At 44.9% G+C, this 23,957-nt stretch overlaps 1 protein-coding gene across 1 annotated transcript in view; it reads left to right on the top strand.

The window, feature by feature from the left end:
• The first annotated feature begins 298 nt into the window (after positions 1-298).
• Positions 299-23,957, top strand: part of ELOA (elongin A) — a 71,135-nt gene continuing 47,476 nt past the window's right edge. The window contains exons 1-6 of the mRNA XM_077296150.1: positions 299-516; positions 11,598-11,654; positions 13,098-13,210; positions 13,809-14,721; positions 18,966-19,074; positions 19,178-19,336. Coding sequence (XP_077152265.1) covers positions 442-516; positions 11,598-11,654; positions 13,098-13,210; positions 13,809-14,721; positions 18,966-19,074; positions 19,178-19,336 — 1,426 coding nt within the window. The 5' untranslated portion in view covers positions 299-441. The remainder of the gene's footprint in view (positions 517-11,597; positions 11,655-13,097; positions 13,211-13,808; positions 14,722-18,965; positions 19,075-19,177; positions 19,337-23,957) is intronic.

The raw sequence follows: 23,957 nt of genomic DNA, 5'->3' as shown, positions 1-23,957 counted from the left end.
CACTGGTGGCAGCTTAGAGGGTCGCACTGGTGGTCTCATCCAGCACTGTACACAAGGGCTGTGGCCGTCTGCTCCGCTGCCTTCCTCTAGTGCTTCATTCTGACCTGTGCCTGGGGAGCGGTACCGCACGCTCAGCTGCTCCCGCCATAGTAACCCCCTTCCCTGCAGGGGCTCTGGGAGCCGGTAATTGCGGGGCTCGCTGCCGGCTGCTGTCACTAGGGCAGGCAGCCTGTGTACTGGGAGCCAGCGCAGCTGAGCAGCAGCCACCACCGTGCAGCAGGGGCTTGGTGACGTGCGTAGGGGTTTGCCAATACTTAACATGGCGGCGTGGGCACGTCACTCTCAGTATCCGCTTCCTGCAGCCCGGATTAGCCATGGCGAGCGCTCTGTAAGGAATGTAAAGAAACGAGTCTTCCGGTCTCGCTCTTGCCAGTGCTAAAGATGGCAGACCCCGTGGTGGTGGAAGTTGTGGAGAAGCTGCAATCGAGACTGTCGCCTAGGGCCGAGCCCAAGAAGGTAAGGTGGCGGCCGGCAGCCTGTGAACCGGGGGCTCGGGCCGGTACGGGCCGTCCTGCTGGACGCTCCCTGCGCCGTGGTGCGGCACGTAGGCGACCTCCGCCATATGCCTGCTGCAGGCTCGCCATGGCTGCCCTGTCCTGGCTGCGTCTCCTGCTCACACTGGGGGCTGCAAGCAGAGGCACAGCCTGTGCCCACGTAGCGCTGGCGTCACCCTCCCGGGATGGGCACTTCTCACCACTTGGTGGTCTCTGTACAGGGGGCCGCCACATCAGAGCTCCACAGATGGAGGAGAGGAACTGTACAGACTTCCATCTCCAGAGCTGAGGTTTTCCACCTGTTAAGAGACATTTTTATTTTCTAAAATACATCTAAATGGGACTAAAAATCATTTTTGCAATTGTTTTTCATAAAAAGGTTTCCCCATTGACCTTCTCCAGCCGCTGTGCTGCACTGTCTATGGCTGGCTGCAGAATGAGGTAACTGAGAATCTGTTAGCGAGCCCGCTGTGCCTATCTGACGGAAACTCTGTCACTGCTGTTTTCTGGGCTCCGAGACCACTGATGACGAGTGCAGAACAGCCTTAGGCCAGGACGTACTGCATGGGCCGGATACTGACGAGCGCACGTACCGGCCTCTGCTCCCCTGACCCGAACTTACGGCCTCATAGGCGAAAATTGGGCTGTAAGTGTGGCCGGTCCCTACATTGCCATCTGTATGCAGGCCGTGAAATACGGGGCCTGGCCTAAAGCTGGATGAGGACATAGGATAGTAGATGGATCCTAACCAACCATTATGGGGTACTCGTCCCAGCAATCCATTGTGTGGGAGAAGTGACTGGTGCCCCCGAGTCTCCTGGCAAGCCGCAGCCAGCTTGAATTTACCTCTATTTAGCTCTGTTCATGGGTGGAAGGGGTCCATGTAATATTCAGTCTAAGGCCGGGGTCAGACCGAGCGTATCAAAATATGGTCCATTTTTTACGGCCGAAATACACAGAAAATTTCCGGAACAGTGATCCGTATTCAATCCAGAAAGTATCCGTGTGTCATCCGCATGGCATCCTTATGGCATCAGCACGGTGAGATTTTCTCGCCGGTTTGCAAAATGGACATAGAATGGATCCATGGGCTCAAATATTCGTGAAAACATATATACAGTGTATATATATATCAGTGAGAGACATATATATTTATATATAATAAGGGGTTACTGTCACCTTGCTATTGTAAGGTGACATTAAGCCTTGTTAATAATGGAGAGATATCAATAAGGCACCTATCCATTATTAATCCAATATTAATAAAGGGTTAAAAAAAACACATTATGAATAAAGTATTTTAATGAAATAAACACATGGGGTTTTAATATCTTTATTGTACACTCAATCCAACTGACGACCCTCGTTCTGAAAAAAAAAGGAAAAATAAAAAAACAACAATATCCCATACCTGTCAGCCGTACAGTCATGTCCAACGATATAAATCCATCTGAAGTCACTAGTTCGACCACACTTAGAATACTGTGCACAGTTCTGGTCTCCGGTGTATAAGAAAGACATAGCTGAACTGGAGCGGGTGCAGAGAAGAGCGACCAAGGTTATTAGAGGACTGGGGGGTCTGCAATACCAAGATAGGTTATTACACTTGGGGCTATTTAGTTTGGAAAAACGAAGGCTAAGGGGTGATCTTATGTTAATGTATAAATATATGAGGGGACAGTACAAAGACCTTTCTGATGAGCTTTTTAATCATAGACAGGGACAAGGGGGCATCCGCTACGTCTGGAGGAAAGAAGGTTTAAGCATAATAACAGACGCGGATTCTTTACTGTAAGAGCAGTGAGACTATGGAACTCTCTGCCGTATGATGTTGTAATGAGTGACTCATTGCTTCAATTTAAGAGGGGACTGGATACCTTTCTGGAAAAGTATAATGTTACAGGGTATATACACTAGATTCCTTGATAAGGCGTTGATCCAGGGAACTAGTCTGATTGCCGTATGTGGGGTCGGGAAGGAATTTTTTCCCCCAATGTGGAGCTTACTCTTTGCCACATGGGGTTTTTTTTGCCTTCCTCTGGATCAACATGTTAGGGCATGTTAGGTTAGGATATGGGTTGAACTAGATGGACTTAAAGTCTTCCTTCAACCTTAATAACTATGTAAATAAATTTACAACCAGGAGCTCTGCTAATGCTGCCGCTCCCAGCTGTAAAAACTGGGGAATGAACAACAATATGGGATATTGTTGTTTTTTTATTTTCCTTTTTTTTTTTCAGAAGACAAGGGTTGTCAGTTGGGTTGAGCGTACAATAAGGCTACTTTCACACTAGCGTTTTTTTGCATACGTCGCAATACGTCGTTTGGCGAAAAAACGCATCCTGCAAAGTAGTTTGCAGGATGCGTTTTTTCCCCATAGACTAACATTAGCGACGCATTGCGACGTATTGACACACGTCGCAATCGTCGTGCGACGGTTGCGTCGTGTTGTGGCGGACCGCCGGCAGCAAAAAACGCATGTAACTTTTTTTGTGCCGACGGTCCGCCATTTCCGACCGCGCATGCGCGGCCGGAACTCCGCCCCCACACCTCACAATGGGGCAGCGGATGCGTGGAAAAACAGCATCCGCTGCCCCCGTTGTGCAGCGCTTGCACAGTATGCGTCGGTACGTCGGGCCGACGCAGCGCGACGGCCCCGTACCGACGCTAGTGTGAAAGTAGCCTAAAGATATTAAAACCCCATGTGTTTATTTCATTAAAATACTTTATTCATAATATGTGTGTGGTTTTTTTTTTAACCCTTTATTAATATTGGATTAATAATGGATAGGTGTCTTATTGACATCTCTCCATTATTAACCAGGCTTAATGTCACCTTACATTAGCAAGGTGACAGTAACCCCTTATTATCCCATATCCCACCGCTACAGGGGAGTGGGAAGAAAGAGGCTAAGTGCCAGAATAGGTGCATCTTATGCTACGTTCACATTTGCGTTGTGCAGCGCGGCACAACGCATACACAACGCATGCAAAACACATGCATAACGCTGCATTTTGCGACGCATGCGTTGTAAATTTGGACGCCAAAAAAATGCAACTTGCTGCGTCCTCTGCGCCCTGACGCTTGCGTCAAAAAACGCAAGACAACGCATGTCCATGCGCCCCCATGTTAAATATAGGGGCGCATGACGCATGCGTCGCCGCAGCTGCGCCCGACGCTGCGCTGCAAAACGCAAATGTGAACGTAGCATTACAGATGTGCCTTTTCTGGGGTGGCTGGGGGCAGATGTTTTTAGCCAGGGGGGGCCAATAACCATGGACCCTCTCTAGGCTATTAATATCTGCCCTCAGTCACTGGCTTTCCCACTCTGGCGGAGAAAATTACGCGGGAGCCCACTCCAGTTTTTTTCCGTGATTTAACCCTTTATTTTAACACCTAGAGCTCCAAAATTTTGCACACAGACACTACTAACATTATTAGTGAGGAACATGTAAAAAATATAACGGATATGAAATGGTTTACTGTATGTAACCATGTCTCATATCCTGTCGGGTTTGGGAAGGAGAGAGCAAAAGCCGGCAATTGAATTACCAGCTTTTCTGCTATCTAGCTCTGTATGAAATGTACATATATATGTGTTTGTGTGTGTCAATGACATATATATATATATATATATATATATATATATATATATATATATATATATATATATATATATATATATATATATATATATATATATATATATGTATGTGTGTGTGTGTGTATATATATATATATATACCTATTCTATGTGTACGCATTTATTCTACCTATTCTATTCTATTCTGTCAGTGTGATTTTACTGTACACCGCACTGAATTCCCGGCTTTTCTATAGAACACTGGTGCATATTTCTCGCAAGTCACACTGATGGTCCGTGTGCAATCCGTATTTTTTTCGCCCCCATAGACTTTCATTGGCGTTTTTGTTTTGCTCAATACGCTGACAATCTCAGCATGCTGCGATTTTCTCAGCCCGTAAAATACGGCCGAGAAATATACGGCAGATAGGAGCTGCCCCATAGAGAATCATTGGTCCGTGTGCAATGCGTTGATTTTGCGCCTATCTCTTGTCTGTATTCCTCTCTAGTGTGACCCTGGCCTCAGGGCCATACATTTTTGTTTTCTATTTTTCTTATTGCGTATAAGGGCTTCTTGTTGCTTATTTATTTTTTTAATAGGTTATAATTTTTAATTTGCTATAAAAAATGTCACCATTTTTTGGGGGGTTTCATTTTACGGGGTTCACGGTACAGTAAAAGTGACGCTACTTTATTCCTTCTTCAGGTGTAAGGAGAGAGCTCAGGAGCTGGCGCCAATGAATTCCTGGCATATGCCGGCTGTGTTACATAGTCTGCATCTGTATCTAACAGCAGCAGCTGCCAGAGCTACGGCCAATCCCTACCGTTAACCGGTCAGATGTTACTGTCAATCATTGGCACGACATGTAAATGGCTATCACATGGAGCTGCTGTATTAGTTTTCCTGAGTCTTACAGGAGAACCACAATCTATACTATATACTGCAATACTGTAGTATTAGGCTGCCGTCACACTAGCAGTATTTGGTCAGTATTTTCCATCAGTATTTGTAAGCCAAAACCAGGAGTGGCTGATAAATGCAGAAGTGGTGCATATGTTTCTATTAGACTTTTCCTCTATTTGTTCCACTCCTGGTTTTACCTTACAAATACTGATGTAAAATACTGACCAAATACTGCTAGTGTGACGGCAGCATAAGAGGGACTAGAAACTAGAGTAACAAAAAAATGTTCCTAAACATATATGGGGTGTGTATGTACAGTATGTATGTATATATATATATCACTTTGACTCGCCTTCCTTTTCCACATTAAAAAGTTAAATAATAAAGAATAATCAGAGTTGCTACTGTTGTGTTTGAAAAAGTCTGATCTATCAAACTATAAAATGATTTAAATCATATGTTAAACACCAGAAGGAAAATCGAAACAGAGGAATTGTCATTTCTTGGTTCCCACAATATATTTCCCTAATTATAATAATAAACGATGAAAACAAGTCCTCCCACGTTTCCATAAAGAGTATAATAAAAATGATATGGGTTTAAGAACATTTGTTTAAAGAAGCATTTTTTTTAAATTTTAAGCAAGGTTCCTAATTTTTTTTTTTAAAGAGAACTTGTCAGGTCCCCCATGCCCTTCAACCCACCTATGTGTGAGTAAACCAGCCCTGTATAACCTCCGTTTCCTATGCTATTGAGGGCTTTGACCAGTCGATGGGGCGTTCGTTCCTCAGCCCTCTTTCCACATTATCACGCTCCTGTGAGCATGATAACATAAGTTGCACAAGGGGCGTCATCGCCACTCATGCAAGTCTAGTGAATGGGCGCCTCTCATTCCGTCAGCATCATAGCGTCTGAGGTCAGGTGTGCGCTTCCCGGCTTTAGAGGTGTGCTGCACATGCCCGGAAGCCATCTTCTAAACTTCCGGACACGCGCAGTTTGTGTCTCTGAAGCCGGGAAGCGCACACTTGACCTCAGAGACGCAGTGACACTACCGGAATGAGCGGCTCACGCGTGCAGATTTGCATTACGCCCAGCGTCAGAGGTGTGCACCTCGCATATCCGGAAGTCCCCCCCAAAAAAAAAAACAAAACAAAACAAAAAAAACAAACAAAACAATGTTGCATTTTTTTTTATTCTGCGCAGTTTCACTGCACTGCTAGTCTGTTTCCCAATTTTCCAGTACATTGTACAGTGACATTACTGGTGTCATTCATAACTACAGTGTATCCAGCAAGACGAACAAGCATTCATACGGCTATGTCAATGGAAAAATATTTATTTTTATTTAGTCTCCGCAACAGAAATGACATCAATAGAATGTATTGGATGCTGTAAATCCGCACGGTTTAGTGATCACATGCGGATTCACCTGTGCTCAATAGATGGCTGCACTCTGAACATACAGTGCATCCAAAGTGCTGCTAGTTCTGGATCATGGGCACCTTGAGTCCTCACACGGCAGCCATGGTCGTCTTCAGTAGGCCTTTCTGGCATCTCAGTAGTTAAACAGCAGCAACTGCTTCTGGCTCTGGTCAATGCTGTTACTGCCAGATGTCAGCCATGAAACATTACAGTACAGACGAAGCTCGGTTCCTGAGCCTCATCATTAACACTCCGATGCCAATATGACGTAAATTTATATTATATGATCGCATATATATATATACTAGATGGTGGCGCGATTCTAACGCATCGGGTATTCTAGAATATGTATGCGTAGTGTATAGCACAGCCCACGTAGTATATTGCGCAGCCCACGTTGTATACGCAGCCCACGTAGTACATTGCGCAGCCCACGTTGTACATTGCGCAGCCCACGTTGTACAATGCGCAGCCCACGTAGTACATTGCGCAGCCCACGTTGTACATTGCGCAGCCCACGTAGTATATTGCGCAGCCCACGTAGTATATTGCGCAGCCCACGTAGTAGTTTGCGCAGCCCACGTTGTACATTGCGCGGCCCACATAGTATATTGCGCAGCCCACGTAGTATATTGCGCAACCTATGTAGTATATTGCGCAGCCCACGTTGTACATTGCGCAGCCCGCGTTGTATATTGCGCAGCCCACGTTGTGTATTGCGCAGCCCACGTTGTATATTGCGCAGCCCACGTTGTATATTGCGCAGCCCACGTAGTATATTGCCCAGCCACGTAGTATATAGCACAGCCCATGTAGTATATTGCCCATCCCATGTAGTATATTGCCCAGCCACGTAGTATATATAGCACAGCCCATGTAGTATATTGCGCAGCCCAAGTAGTATATTGCGCAGCCCACGTAGTATATTGCGCAGCCCACGTTGTATGCGCAGCCCACATTGTATATTGCGCAGCCCACGTAGTATATTGCGCAGCCCACGTAGTATATTGCGCAGCCCACGTAGTATATTGCGCAGCCCACGTAGTATATTGCGCAGCCCACGTAGTATATTGCGCAGCCCACGTAGTATATTGCGCAGCCCACGTAGTATATTACACAGCCCACATTGTACATTGCGCAGCCCACATTGTATATTGCGCAGCCCACGTTGTGTATTGCGCAGCCCACGTTGTATATTGCGCAGCCCACGTAGTATATTGCCCAGCCACGTAGTATATAGCACAGCCCATGTAGTATATTGCCCAGCCCATGTAGTATATTGCCCAGCCACGTAGTATATATAGCACAGCCCATGTAGCATATTGCCCAGCCACGTAGTATATTGCCCAGCCACGTAGTATATTGCCCAGCCCATGTAGTTTATTGCCCAGCCCATGTAGTATATTGCACAGCCACGTAGTATATTGCACAGCCCATGTAGTATATTGCCCAGCCACGTAGTATATTGCCCAGCCATGTAGTATATTGCCCAGCCACGTAGTATATAGCACAGCCCATGTAGTATATTGCCCAGCCCATGTAGTATATTGCACAGCCCACGTAGTATATAGATATGTGGGCATCATATCCCTGTTAAAAAAAAGAAATAAAATAAAAAATAGTTATATACTCACTTTCCGGAGCCCCCGGATCCAAGCGAAGCGGTTACCGACGCTGCTCGTGCGCTCCGGTCTCAAGAGTGCATTGTGGTCCCGCGAGATGATGACGTAGCGGTCTCACGAGACCGCTACGTCATCATCTCGCGAGATTGCAGCATGGACCGGTTACCGGAGCGTCGCGAGCGGGAAAGGCCTGTTGTCGATCTGGGGCCGACGGACGGTGAGTATATAACGATTTTTTATTTTTTTTATTATTTTTAACATTAGATCGTTTTACTATTCATGCTGCATAGGCAGCATGAATAGTAAAAAGTTGGTCACACAGGGTTAATAGCAGCGGTAACGGAGTGCATTACACCGCGGCATAACGCGGTCTGTTACCGCTGCCATTAACCCTGTGCGAGGGCAGACTGGAGGGGAGTACGGAGTGGGCACTGACTGCTGGGAGGAAGGAGCGGCCATTTTTCTGCCGGACTGTGCCCGTCGCTGATTGGTCGTGGCTGTTTTGCCACGACCAATCAGCGATTTGGGTTCTATGACAGACAGAGGCCGCAACCAATGAATATCCGTGACAGAAAGAAAGACAGAAGGACAACTATATAGTAGATATATATATATAGATATATATAGATATATATAGATATATGTGTGTATGTATATATATATATATATATGCACTGCTCCAAAAAATAAAGGCAACAGATATCACTGAATGAAATATTCCAGTTGTAAATCTTTATTCATTGCATACTGGAATGTGTTGAGAACAATAAAACCTAAAAATGATCAACGTAAATCACAACTAATATTCCCACGGAGGTCTGGAGTTGGAATGATGCTCAAAATCAAAGTAGGAAATGAAGTTACAGGCTGATCCAACTTCAGTGGAAATGCTTCAAGACAAGGAAATGATGCTCAGTAGTGTGTGTGGCCTCCACGTGCCTGTATGACCTCCCTACTGTACAACGCCTGGGCATGCTCCTGATGAGGCGGCGGATGGTCTCCTGAGGGATCTCCTCCCAGACCTAGACTAAAGCATCCGTCAACTCCTGGACAGTCTGGTGCAACGTGACGTTGGTGGATGGTGCGAGATATGATGTCCCAGATTTGTTCAATCGGATTCAGTTCAGGGGAACAGGCGGGCCAGTCCATAGCTTCAATGCCTTCATCTTGCAGGAACTGCTGACACACTCCAGCCACATGAGGTCTGGCATTGTCCTGCATTAGGAGGAACCCAGGGCCAACCGCACCAGCATATGGTCTCACAAGGGGTCTGAGGATCTCATCTCGGTACCTAATGGCAGTCAGGCTACCTCTGGCGAGCACATGGAGGGCTATGCGGCCTTCCAAAGAAATCCACCCCACACCATTACTGACCCACTGCCAAACCGGTCATACTGAAGGATGTTGCAGGCAGCAGATCGCTCTCCACGGCGTCTCAAGACTCTGTCACCTCTGTCACATGTGCTCAGTGTGAACCTGCTTTCCTCTGAAGAGCACAGGGTGCCAGTGGCAAATTTGCCAATCCTGGTGTTCTGTGGAAAATGCCAAGCGTCCTGCACTGTGTTTGGCTGTGAGCACAACCCCCATCGGTGGACGTCGGGCACTGAGACCATCCTCATGGAGTCGGTTTCTAACCTATTGTGCAGACACATGCACATTTGTGGCCTGCTGGAGGTAATTTTGCAGGGCTCTGGCAGTGCTCCTCCTGTTTCTCCTTGTGCAAAGGCTGAGGTAGTGGTCTTGCTGCTGGGTTGTTGGCCTCCTCCACGTCTCCTGGTGTACTGGCCTGTCTCCTGGTAGCGCCTCCAACCTCTGGACACTATGCTGACAGACACAGCAAACCTTCTTGCCTCAGCTCGCATTGATGTACCATCCAGGATGAGCTGCACTACCTGAGCCACTTTTGTGGGTTGTAGAGTCCCTCTCATGCTACCACGAGTGTGAAAGCACAACCAACATTCAAAAGTGACCAAAACATCAGCCAGAAAGCATTGGTACTGAGATGTGGTCTGTGGTCCCCACCTGCAGAACCACTCCTTTATTGAGTGTGTCTTGATAATTGCCAATAATCTCCATCTGTTGTCTATTCCATTTGCTGCACAACAGCATGTGAAATTGATTGTCAAACAGAGTTGCTTCCTAAGTGGACAGTTTGATTTCACAGAAGTTTGATTTACTTGGAGTTATATTCTGTTGTTTAAGTGTTCCCTTTATTTTTTAAGCAGTATATATATATATATATATATATATATATATATATATATATATATATATATATATATATATATATATATATATATACACACATATCCATATTGAGAAAGATTCACACTGTCAACCGAAACGTTATCAAAACAGCCTATTAAACTCCACTATTTTACATATTTTTTGGTGTGCTGCATCCAACTACTTTTTGTATGTTGATGGTTTCGTCGCTGCCTGTGAGGCTTGGTACCCATACTATTCTCTGGTGCCGCTCCAGTTTTTCTGACATATATATTATAAGTTATATATAGCATGGATACCTAAGCTGCTGCAATGCCTTAACCATGGGGTAAGTGACATAGCGAATCAGAAAAACTATACTACATTTCTAATTGGAGGTAATATTATTATTATTACACCTACTACATTTTATGATTGGATCTTGGAGATGGGAATACCCCTATGTTTCTGACAAGGGATTCTGCACCAGACACAGGATGCAGTAGAGGAAACCCCCTTCTTTCCCTGTGTGTAGGATGCCTGCTATTATATTCTCTTACACAACCTGCAGATATGCCCCCATAATGGCCCCCATATATGAGTATATGTGTAACCAGTGTATCAATTTTTTTTTATAAAAGTCTTCATATTAAGATATTACATAGTGAGACCTATAGCCATACAATGTGATTGATGACCCTAGCTAAGGGTACTGTCACACAGTGCAACTTTCCAACGATCACGACCAGCGATACGACCTGGCCGTGATCGTTGGAAAGTCGTTGTGTGGTCGCTGGGGAGCTGTCACACAGACCGCTCTCCAGCGACCAACGATGCCGAAGTCCCCGGGTAACCAGGGTAAACATCGGGTTACTAAGCGCAGGGCCGCGCTTAGTAACCCGATGCGGGAAGCAGACTGCAAGGGACCAGAAGGACACCGGAATGTAAGTATGTACTGTTTGTTTTTTTTAACTTTTACGCTGGTAACCAGGGTAAACATCGGGTTACTAAGCGCGGCCCTGCGCTTAGTAACCCAATGTTTACCCTGGTTACAAGCGAACGCATCGTTGGATCGGTGTCACACACAACGATCCAGCGATGACAGCGGGAGATCCAGCGACGAAAGAAAGTTCCAAACGATCTACTACGACGTACGATTCTCAGCAGGGTCCCTGATCGCTGCTGCGTGTCAGACACAGCGATATCGTATGGATATCGCTGGAACGTCACAGATCGTACCGTCGTAGCGACAAAAGTGCCACTGTGTGACAGTACCCTAAGTGTTATATCTTTTTTTCTTTTACAGCTTTTGAAGACATTGAAGAGATTGGCTGATTTGCCCATTACTGTTGACATCTTGGTGGTAAGTTTCTGATTTCCTATCACATTACACCTAATAAAAGGTAGTCTAGATAAGGTCCCCCTACACATAAGACTAATATTGGCCAAACCCGGCAATATCAGGGGACTTACAGTCTAATATATGGAGCCCCTGATATTATGGGGGATAAGGATCTGGCATCCTGCTGCTAGCAGCTCTCTCATAGAGAACGCTCGGCAGAGGAGTCGGGCTATTGTTTTATGACAACTGTGTAAAGTGAATGTGGGGGCATTAGGCTCCTTTCACATTTGCCCCTCTAGATCTGTTGCACGATGGATTAAAACAGCACTGATTGAACCTCAATGTCTAATAACGGATTTGTCCAGGATTAACGTATTTATGATCTATTGATAGGATAGTCATTAATATACGATTGGTGGGGGTTCGACACCTGGCACTGCCACCAGTCATCTGATATCTGCTCTGTCAGTGGCCACATCTGAGCAATGTATGAATAAAGAGATTGTATCTGCATACATTGTTTAGTAGCTGATCACTATAGGCCCCGTCACACATAGCGAGATCGCTGCTGAGTCACTAGTTTTTTTGACGTAACAGCGACCTCAGTAGCGATCTCGCTATGTGTGACACGTACCAGCGACCAGGCCCCTGCTGTGAGATCTCTGGTCGTGTCGGAATGGCCTGGACCTTTTTTTGATCGTTGAGGTCCCGCTGACATCGCTGAATCGGTGTGTGTGACACGGATTCAGCGATGTCTTCACTGGTAACCAGGGCCGCGCTTAGTAACCCGATGTTTACCCTGGTTACCATCGTAAATGTAAAAAAAAAACAAACACTACATACTCACATTCCGGTGTCCGTCAGATCCCTTGCCGTCTGCTTCCCGCACTGACTGACTGCCGGCCGTAAAGTGAAAGCACAGCACAGCGGTGACGTCACCGCTCTGCTGTTAGGGCCGGCGCTCAGTCAGTGCAGGGAAGCGGACGCCGGGGGACGCGAAGGTGAGTATGTACTGTTTGTTATTTTACATTTTACACTGGTAACCAGGGTAAACATCGGGTTACTAAGCGCGGCCCTGCGCTTAGCAACCCGATGTTTACCCTGGTTACCCGGGGACCTCGGCATCGTTGGTCGCTGGAGAGCTGTCTGTGTGACAGCTCTCCAGCGACCACACAGCGACTAAACAGCGACGCTGCAGCGATCGGCATCGTTGTCTGTATCGCTGCGTCGCTAAGTGTGACGGGGCCTTATGGGTGCAGGTTACCAGACCCCCACCGATTTTGTGATCTATAGATACGTCATCAATATCAAATTAGTGGACAACCCTACATTGTTTTGGATTACATTACGCAGCCCCTTTAATCCATGAATATTACAAAAAAAAAAAGTTTGTATATTTGTAGAAAGTGAAAGTAATGTGTATATCTGGTTACTTAACTGGAAATTCTATGGTGCCTTATATAGGACACTAGGGTCGGAAAGACTGTCAATGGACTACGAAAGCATGAACTAGTGGGAGATCTTGCCAGGAACTTGGTAGCCCAGTGGAAAAAACTTGTACCACAGGAGATTCCAAGGTAAAAGTTGTTTTGCAATGATTTACTTAGTTAATCCTAACCCTATGAGGGCTTGTTTTTTCAAGGCGAGGTGTTTTGAATGCCACGATCCACTTTTACTATATAATGTATTGAACAACAGAAATAAATCCAAGTGCGGTGAAATGGTGACAGACAGGAAATTCCTCTATGAATTTTTGGGTTCTGTTTTTACGGCATCCGGATTTGGTAAAAATGACCTGGCAAAATGATTCTCCAGATCGGTATTATTATGACAATACCAAACTTATAAGGTTTTTTTTTTGTTTTTTTTCTTCATATTTTAGTGGTTAAAAAAATTCACACTTCTGTAGAAAACAAAAATTGGTTAATTTCACCATTTTCTGAGACCTATGACGTTTTCATTTTTCCGTCGACGGAGTTGTATAAGGAGCTGAAGTTTTCATTGATACTATTATAGAGTGTTTTGATAGCTTTTTACAATGTTTTGTTCCCTTTTTCTTTAATATTTTTTTGGGGTGGGTTAATAAGGTGTTATTAAGGGGTTAATATCTTAAAGACTCTTTATGTACAAATCTGTTTATTTAATATACTCTTTAATCTAAAAACCCTTATGTAGAACTGCAGAACATGAAGAACGTGAACACAGTAAAAGCAGCTCACGAAAGAGGCCACGATCTCCATCACCTGTAGAAGAAGATGAGGAGTATGAGGAGGAAAATGATGAAAGTTATATCTCTCTCAGTGGATCAGGAAAGGATGACCCATGGCAACAGTATTCAGACCATGAAGATTTTGACGATGGTAGGGGATATTCCCCTGAACTCACCTACAGTCCTCCAAGTATGTCCAGAGACAAAACCTTCCACAAGGAAAATCAAGAGCACAGATCTCACAAAGAAAAATACAGACCAGAGGTGAAGACTCTTCACCCAGAAAAAAAGAAGGAGAAATTGGCCTCAAAAGAGCCACAAAGGGACTTTCCATCCCATGCTGGAAGTAGTCGGGAGAAGTTGCCATCTCCAGAGAGCAAAGATCGTACTCCTAAAAAGGAAAAGAACAGGCAGAGTGTATCAAAGAGTCAAACTGATGATGTATTAAATGCTAAAATAATGAAACATTCGGAGAAATCAAAGTCTGATAAACATAAAATAGGCTTGGATCCTGTTGAGAAGGGAAAGGTATCTGAAAAAAATCTGGTAACCAAGGACAAATCAGAAAAAGTCAAGAGCAAAACTCATTCAAATGACTCAGGAACACAAGATAAGAAATCTATTAAGATCTCTCTGCCACCTCCAGAACCTGATGAAGATGACTTTGAGCAGCCAACAATGTCTTTTGAATCCTATCTCAGCTATGACCAGCCCCAGAACCATAAGAAAAAGAAGAAACCTACTGTAAAGCCGACATCTACATCAACTTTTACACCAGAAAAGAGCAACAAGAAACAGAGTGAGAGTAAAATAGATCGTAAAGAGAAAAGCAAATCGAAACAGCAAATGCCGGAAAAAAAGGAAAAGAAAGAGTCCAAGGTCAGACATTAACATTAAATACTTCCCACTGTTTTACTCCTTGGTTTAATGTAAGGTTCCATTTACACCAATGTTTTGCCAAGTTTTCAGGTACTTTTGATGCCAAAAATAATACAAAATGTGTATGAGTCATACCAGGTCCTACTACAGTGTATAGTCGGTCTTTGTCCATTAGGATTCATCATAAAATTGATCAATATTTCACTTGTTTAAGCTCTACAGGTTTTTTCACTGTATATAGCTGGCTGCAGGATTAGTTAGTGTTCACAATATTTTTTATTTTAACCCCAGAGCTTTTTTCGGTTTTGCATTTTCGTTTTTCGCTCCCCTCCTTCCCAGAGCCATAACGTTTTTATTTTTCCGTCAATATGGCCATGTGAGGGCTTGGTTTTTGCGGGACGAGTCGTACTTTTGAATGACAACATTGGTTTTACCATGTCATGTACTAGAAAATGGGGAAAAAAATTCCAAGTGCTGTGAAATTGCAAAAAAAAAGTGCAATCCTACACTGTTTTTTGGTTTGGCTTTTTTGCTAGGTTCACTAAATGCTAAAACTGACTTGCCACTATGATTCTCCAGGTCACTACACGTTTATAGACACCAAATATGACTAGGCTATTTTTTATCTAAGTGGTGAAAAAAATTCCTAACTTTGAAAAAAAAAAATTGCACAATTTTCCAAGACCCATAGCGTCTCCATTTTTCGGGATCTCTGGTCGGGTGAGGGCTAATTTTTTGCGTGCCGAGCTGACATTTTTAATTATACCATTTTGGTGCAGATACGTTCTTTTGATAGCCCGTTACTGCATTTTAATGCAATGTCGCGGCATCCAAAAATAAGTAATTCTGGCGTTTTGATTTTTTTTTCTCGCTACGCCGTTTAGCGATCATGTTAATTCTTTTTTTTTTATTGATAAATCGGGCGATTCTGAACACGGCGATACCAAATATGTGTAGGTTTGAAAAAAATTTTATTGATTTATTTTGAATGGGGCGAAAGGGGGGTGATTTGAACTTTTATATATTTTTTATCTTTTTCATATTTTTAAAACATTTTTTTTTAACTTTTGCCATGCTTCATAAGCCTCCATGGGAGGCTAGAAGCTGGCATAGCCTGATCGGCTCTGCTACATAGGAGCAATGCTCAGATCGTGAATTATAGCATTGCTATGAGCGCCGACCACAGGGTGGCGCTCACATCAATCTGGCATCAACAACCATAGAGGTCTCAAGGAGACCTGTGGTTGTCATGCCAACGCACCACTGACCCCCCCGTGTCGGGGGTCAGCGGTGCGCGCATTTCCGGCCCGATGGCCGGAAGCGCTTGTTAAATGCCGCTGTCAGAGATTCCGCCCGCGCCTATTGCAGGCACATGTCAGCTGTTCAAAACAGCTGACATGTTGCAGCTTTGAGGTGGGCTCACCTCCGGAGCCCACCTCAAAGCGGGGGTACTGACCTCGGACGTACTATTCCGTCCAAGGTCAGTAAGGGGTTAAACTCTTTATATCACTAAGTAGAAGCAATGGGACTGATTACAGTTATGAGATTCCGAAGTTTAGGGCACCCAATGTGCAATTTTCCTCTTCAACTAAGGGAGCGTTAACAGAGATTGTTCTCTGGCAGCGTTTACTTTTCCCTCTCTATGATAGTGCCAAATCATAAGAAGCAAGAGTCATATAAGGCAGGGCTCCCCAACCTGTAGCTCGGGAGCTACATGTGGCTCGTGGCCCCATGAATTGTGGCTTGCGACTGTCTGCCAACTTGTTGGATTAGGTCCAGGTCTAGCAAACAGGTATGAAGAGTACATCTCAAAATGGTGAATTTTGTGAGTAGCCCTGCACAGGAGTACAAATCTGGATGCATATTTACTGGTCTTTGGGGTTTAAAGATGTTTTAGGTATGGTATGCTGGAGTATGGTACTACCTGTTAGAGGAGGTGCTCAAAGCTGGATGTGACAGTGTGTTGAGAGTCCTTGCTGGGAAAATACTGAATGGGGGCATTGTGGGAACCCCTGGATCTCAGTCTACTGCTTTGGAGTGATTTCTGTGAAAAAGCTTTGGTTGTCATTATACCTGTTATCATTATACCTGTAATCGGGGCTTTGGTTGACCCTACTTTGAAGGGGGTGGGAGCTGGATGTGGCTCACGACCCTCTCTCAGTGCTGAATGTGGCTCGCGACCCTCTTACTAAGCTGAATGTCGCTCTCAAGGTCAGAAAGGTTGGGGACCACTGATATAAGGGATAATGATGAGCATTAGGGTGCTTGGGTACGCTCGATATTCGATCGAGTATGGCGGATGCACGAGTCCCAGCCCTGCTATCAAACAGCCAATAAACATGTGGGGATTGCCTTCCATACATGGTAATGCCGTAGCCATGTCTATCTAAACAAATAATAAAACAAAATGGCTTGGGGACTCTCAATTTTTTTTATAACCAGCCATGGTAAAGCAGACAGCTGGAAGCTGATATTATCAGGCTTTGAAGGTTCATGGTTATTTGGCCCTTCCCAGCCTAAAAATACAAGCCTAAAAACTTTTTTTTATTTCAAAATACTTTGAAAGTGCATTTAATCTTAACATGAAACAAATGCCCCACCCCCACCCCCTTGAGGTTTTTTTCCTCAACCAGTGTTTATGTACTTTTCCTTAATGTTCTGAATCCAGTTATCTGTTCCCACCAATTACATTGACCACCTCCCCTTAAGGCCCCGTCTCACTAAGCGACGCTAAAGCGATCCCGACAACGATACGACCTGTCAGGGATCGTTGCTGCGTCGCTATGTGGTCGCTGGTGAGATGTCAAACAGTGAGATCTTCCAACGATCGCAGCTGCGATCTCACTGTTTGACATCTCACCAGCGACCTGTAGCGACCTGTACAACGATGTCACATGGGAGTTATTATGACGATTCAGTGTCTGAGTCGTCAACGAGGTCGTTGGTAAGGTGTCAAACACAGCGATGTGTGCTACCCAGCGGGACCTCAACGATCAAAAAAAGGTCCAGACCATTCCGACACGACCAGCGATCTCACAGCAGGGGCCTGGTCGCTGCTACGTGTCACACATAGCGAGATCGCTACTGAGGTCGCTGTTGCGTCACAAAACTTGTGACTCAGCAGCGATCTCGCTAGCGATCTCGCTTAGTGAGACGGGGCCTTTAGTTCCTCCAGCTCTTCCTCCATCTCCAGGGGAATGGGCAGTGACCCTGAGATAAAGGACACAAGACTGGTCTGATGGTATAAAGTTTATTGTGATGCCCTATATACTTTTGTGGAATCTGATTGGTATAAAGATCGTGAACCATATTGTCGTGTAAAAGGTTGATTAGCTGGCTGACTCCAAGCACGAAGGAGACCTCGCTCTGGCCGGCTGAGTCATTCAGCGTAGCAGTACTATTTGCCTTGCCTGGTTTGTAGACAGACTACTTCTTACCACGCATGCTAACATCAGCATCTGGAACTTACCATCCACCTACCGCTGTTGTTCTGTACCCACACTGCACATGAAGCTGGTGTTCTGGAGCGCAGTGTACTGAATGTTGACCGAAACGGTCATCTTCAAAATAGAGCCACATTGAAAAATTAAGATCCTGATTCATCAAGACCAATGATATTCTCACCTGTCTTGATGAGGGGGCATGGTGGAGTCAGACACTCCTGATTCATTGAGCGTTAAACACCTCTTCATGATCCTGGAGTGTCTGTCCAGTGGCATGCACCTATGTCAGCTACTCCAGAAAGATATCTGCCCTGCAGAACGCCAAAGCGTGTCATGAATTTGATGAGGTAGAGCGTCTTGCCACCATCCTACCTCGGCTCTGACCATTTCGGCGAGCTGGAAGAAACTGGCGTTAAAATCTGCAAAAATTGCCAAATTTTTGCGACCTTTGAAAGCATTTCTGACTTTTTTTTTCTGTATAAAAGCTTTGTTGAATCTGGGCCAGAGGGTATTGTTAAGTTGTTTTAAATCAGAATGACTATTCATGCAAGTGTGCTCACCATTAGTAATGTACCTTAACTATATAATGTTGTGTATGTATTATACCACTTTATCTGGTCACTCGACGTGACTCTATTCGATCGCCCATTGCTGTCCTGCGCTCATGACATTACCTCCATTTGTAAACGGTAGCAAATCAAGTAGTAGTCACTTATTACAAATGGCTGCTGGTGCAGTTCTCTGCATTGTCATATTTTTACCTGTAATCGTAACTGGTATTTTTGTGTCACTGTTGTGCAGATAGACCAAGTTCCTGTTCTACCTGATATACCATTGCCAACTATCCAGCCAAATTATCGACCTCTTCCATCTATTGACACTGTTCCCTCCATGCCTCATAAGAGGAAAGGTAATATACCATGACAATTGAGTTGGTTAGACTCGGTTTGCCGGACAGATCAGTAATCTCTGGCGACCTAATGGGAATATTTTTTTTTTTAATTGATCCCTAGCTCCACTTTACTCTCAAGAGGAGGATGAAGGTAACGGATTTACTGGACGCAGATTAAACTCCAAGATGCAGGTGTATTCTGGATCTAAATCCGCTTACTTGCCAAAGATGATGTCTCTCTACGAGCAGTGCATCCGAGTCCTGGCTAACAACATAGACTGTGAGTACAATGTGTCCTGTGGAGTCAAGTGCTTGCTCATATTTGTGCTTAGAAATATTGAAATATTCATTCACTTAGGGTATGTCTAACAGATGTGGTATAAAAAAAACACTCAAAATTCTCACAAAAAACGGAAAAAAGCACCATTTACACCATTGGGGTGTGTGCACACCGATTGCTTTAGACACAGGCGTACCCCCATGGTTTTTGAAGCAGAAGACTCTTCAGGAAAACCCCAGTGGAGTTTTTCTTGAAGCCTCCTCTTTGGCCATGTCTCCAAAGCACCTGAGGGATGTCCATGTCACTTTTTTCAGCTGCTTCTTGGCATTGAAAGCCTATAGCAGCAAAAAGAAGTAAAAAAACGATGGAACATGTGCACCACAAGTCTTCTTGATATTGGTGTTCATTATTTTTAAAGTGTATTGAGCGCTTTATCAGGCATGTTCCAGGTGGAATCCGCTTGAAAACAACGGCAGGTGCATATACCCTAAGGGCTCATTCCCACTTGCGATGAAACGGACGAATGCAATCCTATAAAAAATCTGATTGAATTCGGACCAATGTTATTCTATGATTGTGTCTTCATCTGCATTTTGTTTTCCAGATCGGATCACGATCGGACTGGAAAAAAAGTTGCAGCATGCTGTGATTGTAATTGGAATTCGGATCGCATCCTGCAATAGAAGTCAAAGACTGTGAGAAAAAAATCACACAGCACTCAAATCATGCGAGTGCTGTCTGATTTTTACACACCGATCTCCTTGTAAAAGCCTGTAATTCATATGCGGGCACAGTAAAATCACACTGACAGGGTAGACTAGAATAGATATATAGACACAGAATATATATGTGTGTATATATATGTATATATATAGATGTCAGTGACAAACACATGTATATATATATGTACACTGCTCAAAAAAATAAAGGAAACACTAAAATACCACACTATGAATACCAGGAAGACAAAAGCAGACAGCACTGCCAAAAACTACTGGGCTACTCAATGTGATCACAGGTGTATAATACAACCTAAATGGTTGTTTGCCATATTTCTCAATCTTGGGTGCTCTTCCAGAAAAAAACGTAATGGCCCACTTATGCATGTAAGAAAAAGGAGAAGGCACTCACCGATCTGAAATTCCTTGCTTTATTTAATCTTCATTTAAAAATTCATGGCCGGGAGAGTGAGGAACGGAGCTGTGTGTGAGCTGGAACAGACGACGGCCGTTTTGCACTGTGCTTGACCCGTAGAAGCACAAGCACAGCGCGAAATGGCTGTCGTCTGTTCCTGCTCACACACAGCTCCGTTCCTCACTCTCCCGGCCATGAATTTTTAAATGAAGATTAAATAAAGCAAGGAATTTCAGATCGGTGAGTGCCTTCTCCTTTTTCTTACATGCATAACTAAAATACCACATCCTAGTTATCTCTGAATGAAATTTTCCGGTTGAAAATTTTTATTCATTGCATAGTGGAATGTGTTCAGAACAATGAAACATAGAAATTATCAATGTAAATCAAAATGAATATCCCATGGAGGTTTGGATTTGGAATGATACTCAAAATCAAAGTGGAAAATCAAATTACAGGCTGATCCAACTTCAGTGGAAATGCCTCATGACAAGGAAAAGATGCTCAGTATTGTGTGTGGCCTCCACGTTCCTGTATGACCTCCCTACTGTACAATGCCTGGGCATGCTCCTGATGAGGCGGTGGATGGTCTCCTGTAGGATCTCCTCCCAGGCCTGGACTAAAGCATCCACCAACTCCTAGACAGTCTGTGGTGCAACGTGACGTTGGTGGATGGAGCGAGACATGATGTCCCAGATGTGCTCAGTCGGATTTAGGTCTGGGGAACGGGCGGACCAGTCCATAGCTTCAATGCCTTCATCTTGCAGGAACTGCTGACACACTCCAGCCACATGAGGTCTGGCATTGTTCTGCATTAAGAGGAACCCAGAGCCAACCGCACCAGCATATGGTCTCAAAAGGGGTCTGAGGATCTCAACTCGGTACCTAATGGCAGTCAGGCTACCTCTGGCGATGCGGCCCTCCAAAGAAATGCCACCCCACACCATTACTGACCCGCTGCCAAACCGGTCATGCTGAAGGAGGTTGCAGGCAGCAGATCGCTCTCGACGGCATCTCCAGACTCTGTCACATGTGCTCAGTGTGAACCTGCTTTCATCTGTGAAGAGCATAGGGCGCCAGTGGCGAATATGCCAATCCTGGTATTCTGTGGCAAATGCCAAGTGTCCTGTACGGTGTTGGGCTGTGAGCACAACCCCCATAGGTGGATGTCGGGCACTCAGACAATCCTCATGGAGTCGGTTTCTAACCGTTTGTGCAGACACATGCACATTTGTGGCCTGCTGGAGGTCATTTTGCAGGGCTCTGGCAGTGCTCTGTTGTGAACTCTGTTTTCAGGCTCCCTCTTGTGGTCACTGGTTGTATGGTGTGACTTTTGCTTTGGGCTCCCCCTGGTGGCTTTGTTTGTTATCCTGCTGGTCTCTGGCTATCAGCTGGTTCGTTATCCTCTGGGAGGTTCCTATATAGCTCTGTTTTACTTCCATTTGTTGCCGGCTGTCGATGTAATCAGTGCTACTCAGATTCCTTCTGACTACCTTGCTCCCAGTCCATCCAGGACAAGCTAAGTTTTCTTTGCTCATTTTTTGATCAGCAGTGTTTATCATGTTTTCTTGTCCAGCTTGCTAAAATGTGATTCCCTCGCTTGCTGGATGCTCTAGTGGACTGAGTTTCTCCCCACACACCATTAGTTGGTGCGTGGGTTCTTGAAATCTCAGGATGGATATTTTGTAAGGGTTTTTTATTGATCGCATAGACCCCTGCTCTATTTTCTGCTTTCTAGTACTAGTGGGCCTCTTTTGCTGAATCTGATTTCATCCCTACGTATGTGCCTTCTTCTTACTTCACCGTTAATATTTGTTGGGGGCTTCTATATCTTTGGGGATTATTTCTCTGGAGGCAAGCGAGGTCTTTCTTTCTCTTTAGGGGTAGCTAGTTCCTCAGGCTGGCTCGAGACGTCCAGGAATTTTTTAGGCACGTTCACCGGCTACCTCTAGTTGTGTTGGATAGGTTCAGATTTGCGATCAGTCCAGTTACCATCTCCCTAGAGCTTGTCCTTAGTTTATTCACTTGCTGGTCTATTCGTGATCCTCAGCCACTAAGGATCATAACAGTACAGCCGGCCCATAAAGTGTTAATTGCATGGCAGAAGCAGGAGAAAAGAAGCCTTGAGAATTTTTTTTTTTATTGTTGTTGTTGCCGTGTGTCTAGCTGCTGTGGCTAGCTTCTCTCCTCCTCTTAATCTTGGTGTGGCTCTGAGTTCAGCTGCTGACATGGATGTCCAGAGCTTGGCTTCCAGTCTGGATCATCTTGCTGCTAAGGTTCAAAGTATTCAGGATTTTGTTGTTCACAGTCCTATGTCAGAGCCTAGAATACCTATTCCAGAGTTGTTTTCTGGAGATAGATCTAGGTTCCTGAATTTTAGGAACAATTGTAAGTTGTTTCTTTCTTTGAAACCTCGTTCCTCTGGTGATGCCGTTCAGCAAGTTAAGATTATCATTTCCTTTTTGCGCGGTGACCCTCAAGATTGGGCCTTCGCATTGGCGCCTGTTATGGTTCTCAATGGCAAGAGAACATAGCCCAGAAAACATAAGTACTAGCTCTTGGAAGGATGGAAACTAAACTGACCATGAACTAAACCTGCCGCACAACTAACAGTAGCCGGGTAGCGTTGCCTACGTTTTTTATCCCTAGACGCCCAGCGCCGGCCGGAGGACTAACTAATCCTGACAGAGGAAAATATAGTCCTGGCTCACCTCTAGAGAAGTTTCCCCGATAGGCAGACAGAGGCCCCCACATATATTGGCGGTGATCTTAGATGAAATGACAAACGTAGTATGAAAATAGGTTTAGCAAAATTGAGGTCCGCTTACTAGATAGCAGGAAGACAGAAAGGGCACTTTCATGGTCAGCTGAAAACCCTATCAAAATACCATCCTGAAATTACTTTAAGACTCTAGTATTAACTCATAACATCAGAGTGGCAATTTCAGATCACAAGAGCTTTCCAGACACAGAAACGAAACTACAGCAGTGAACTGGAACAAAATGCAAAAACAAACGAGGACTAAAGTCCAACTTAGCTGGGAGTTGTCTAGCAGCAGGAACATGCACAGAAAGGCTTCTGATTACAATGTTGACCGGCATGGAAGTGACAGAGGAGCAAGGTTAAATAGCGACTCCCACATCCTGATGGAAACAGGTGAACAGAGGGGATGATGCACACCAGTTCAATTCCACCAGTGGCCACCGGGGGAGCCCAAAATCCAATTTCACAACAGTACCCCCCCCTCAAGGAGGGGGCACCGAACCCTCACCAGAACCACCAGGGCGATCAGGATGAGCCCTATGAAAGGCACGGACCAGATCGGAGGCATGAACATCAGAGGCAGTCACCCAAGAATTATCCTCCTGACCGTATCCCTTCCATTTGACCAGATACTGGAGTTTCCGTCTGGAAACACGGGAGTCCAAGATTTTTTCCACAACGTACTCCAACTCGCCCTCAACCAACACCGGAGCAGGAGGCTCA

Source organism: Ranitomeya variabilis, chromosome 3 (assembly GCF_051348905.1).
Source record: "Ranitomeya variabilis isolate aRanVar5 chromosome 3, aRanVar5.hap1, whole genome shotgun sequence".
In the NCBI taxonomy this organism is placed as follows: Eukaryota; Metazoa; Chordata; class Amphibia; order Anura; family Dendrobatidae; genus Ranitomeya; species Ranitomeya variabilis.
The sequence above is the reverse complement of the archived record's forward strand: the minus strand, read 5'-3'. Positions and strand labels throughout refer to the sequence as shown.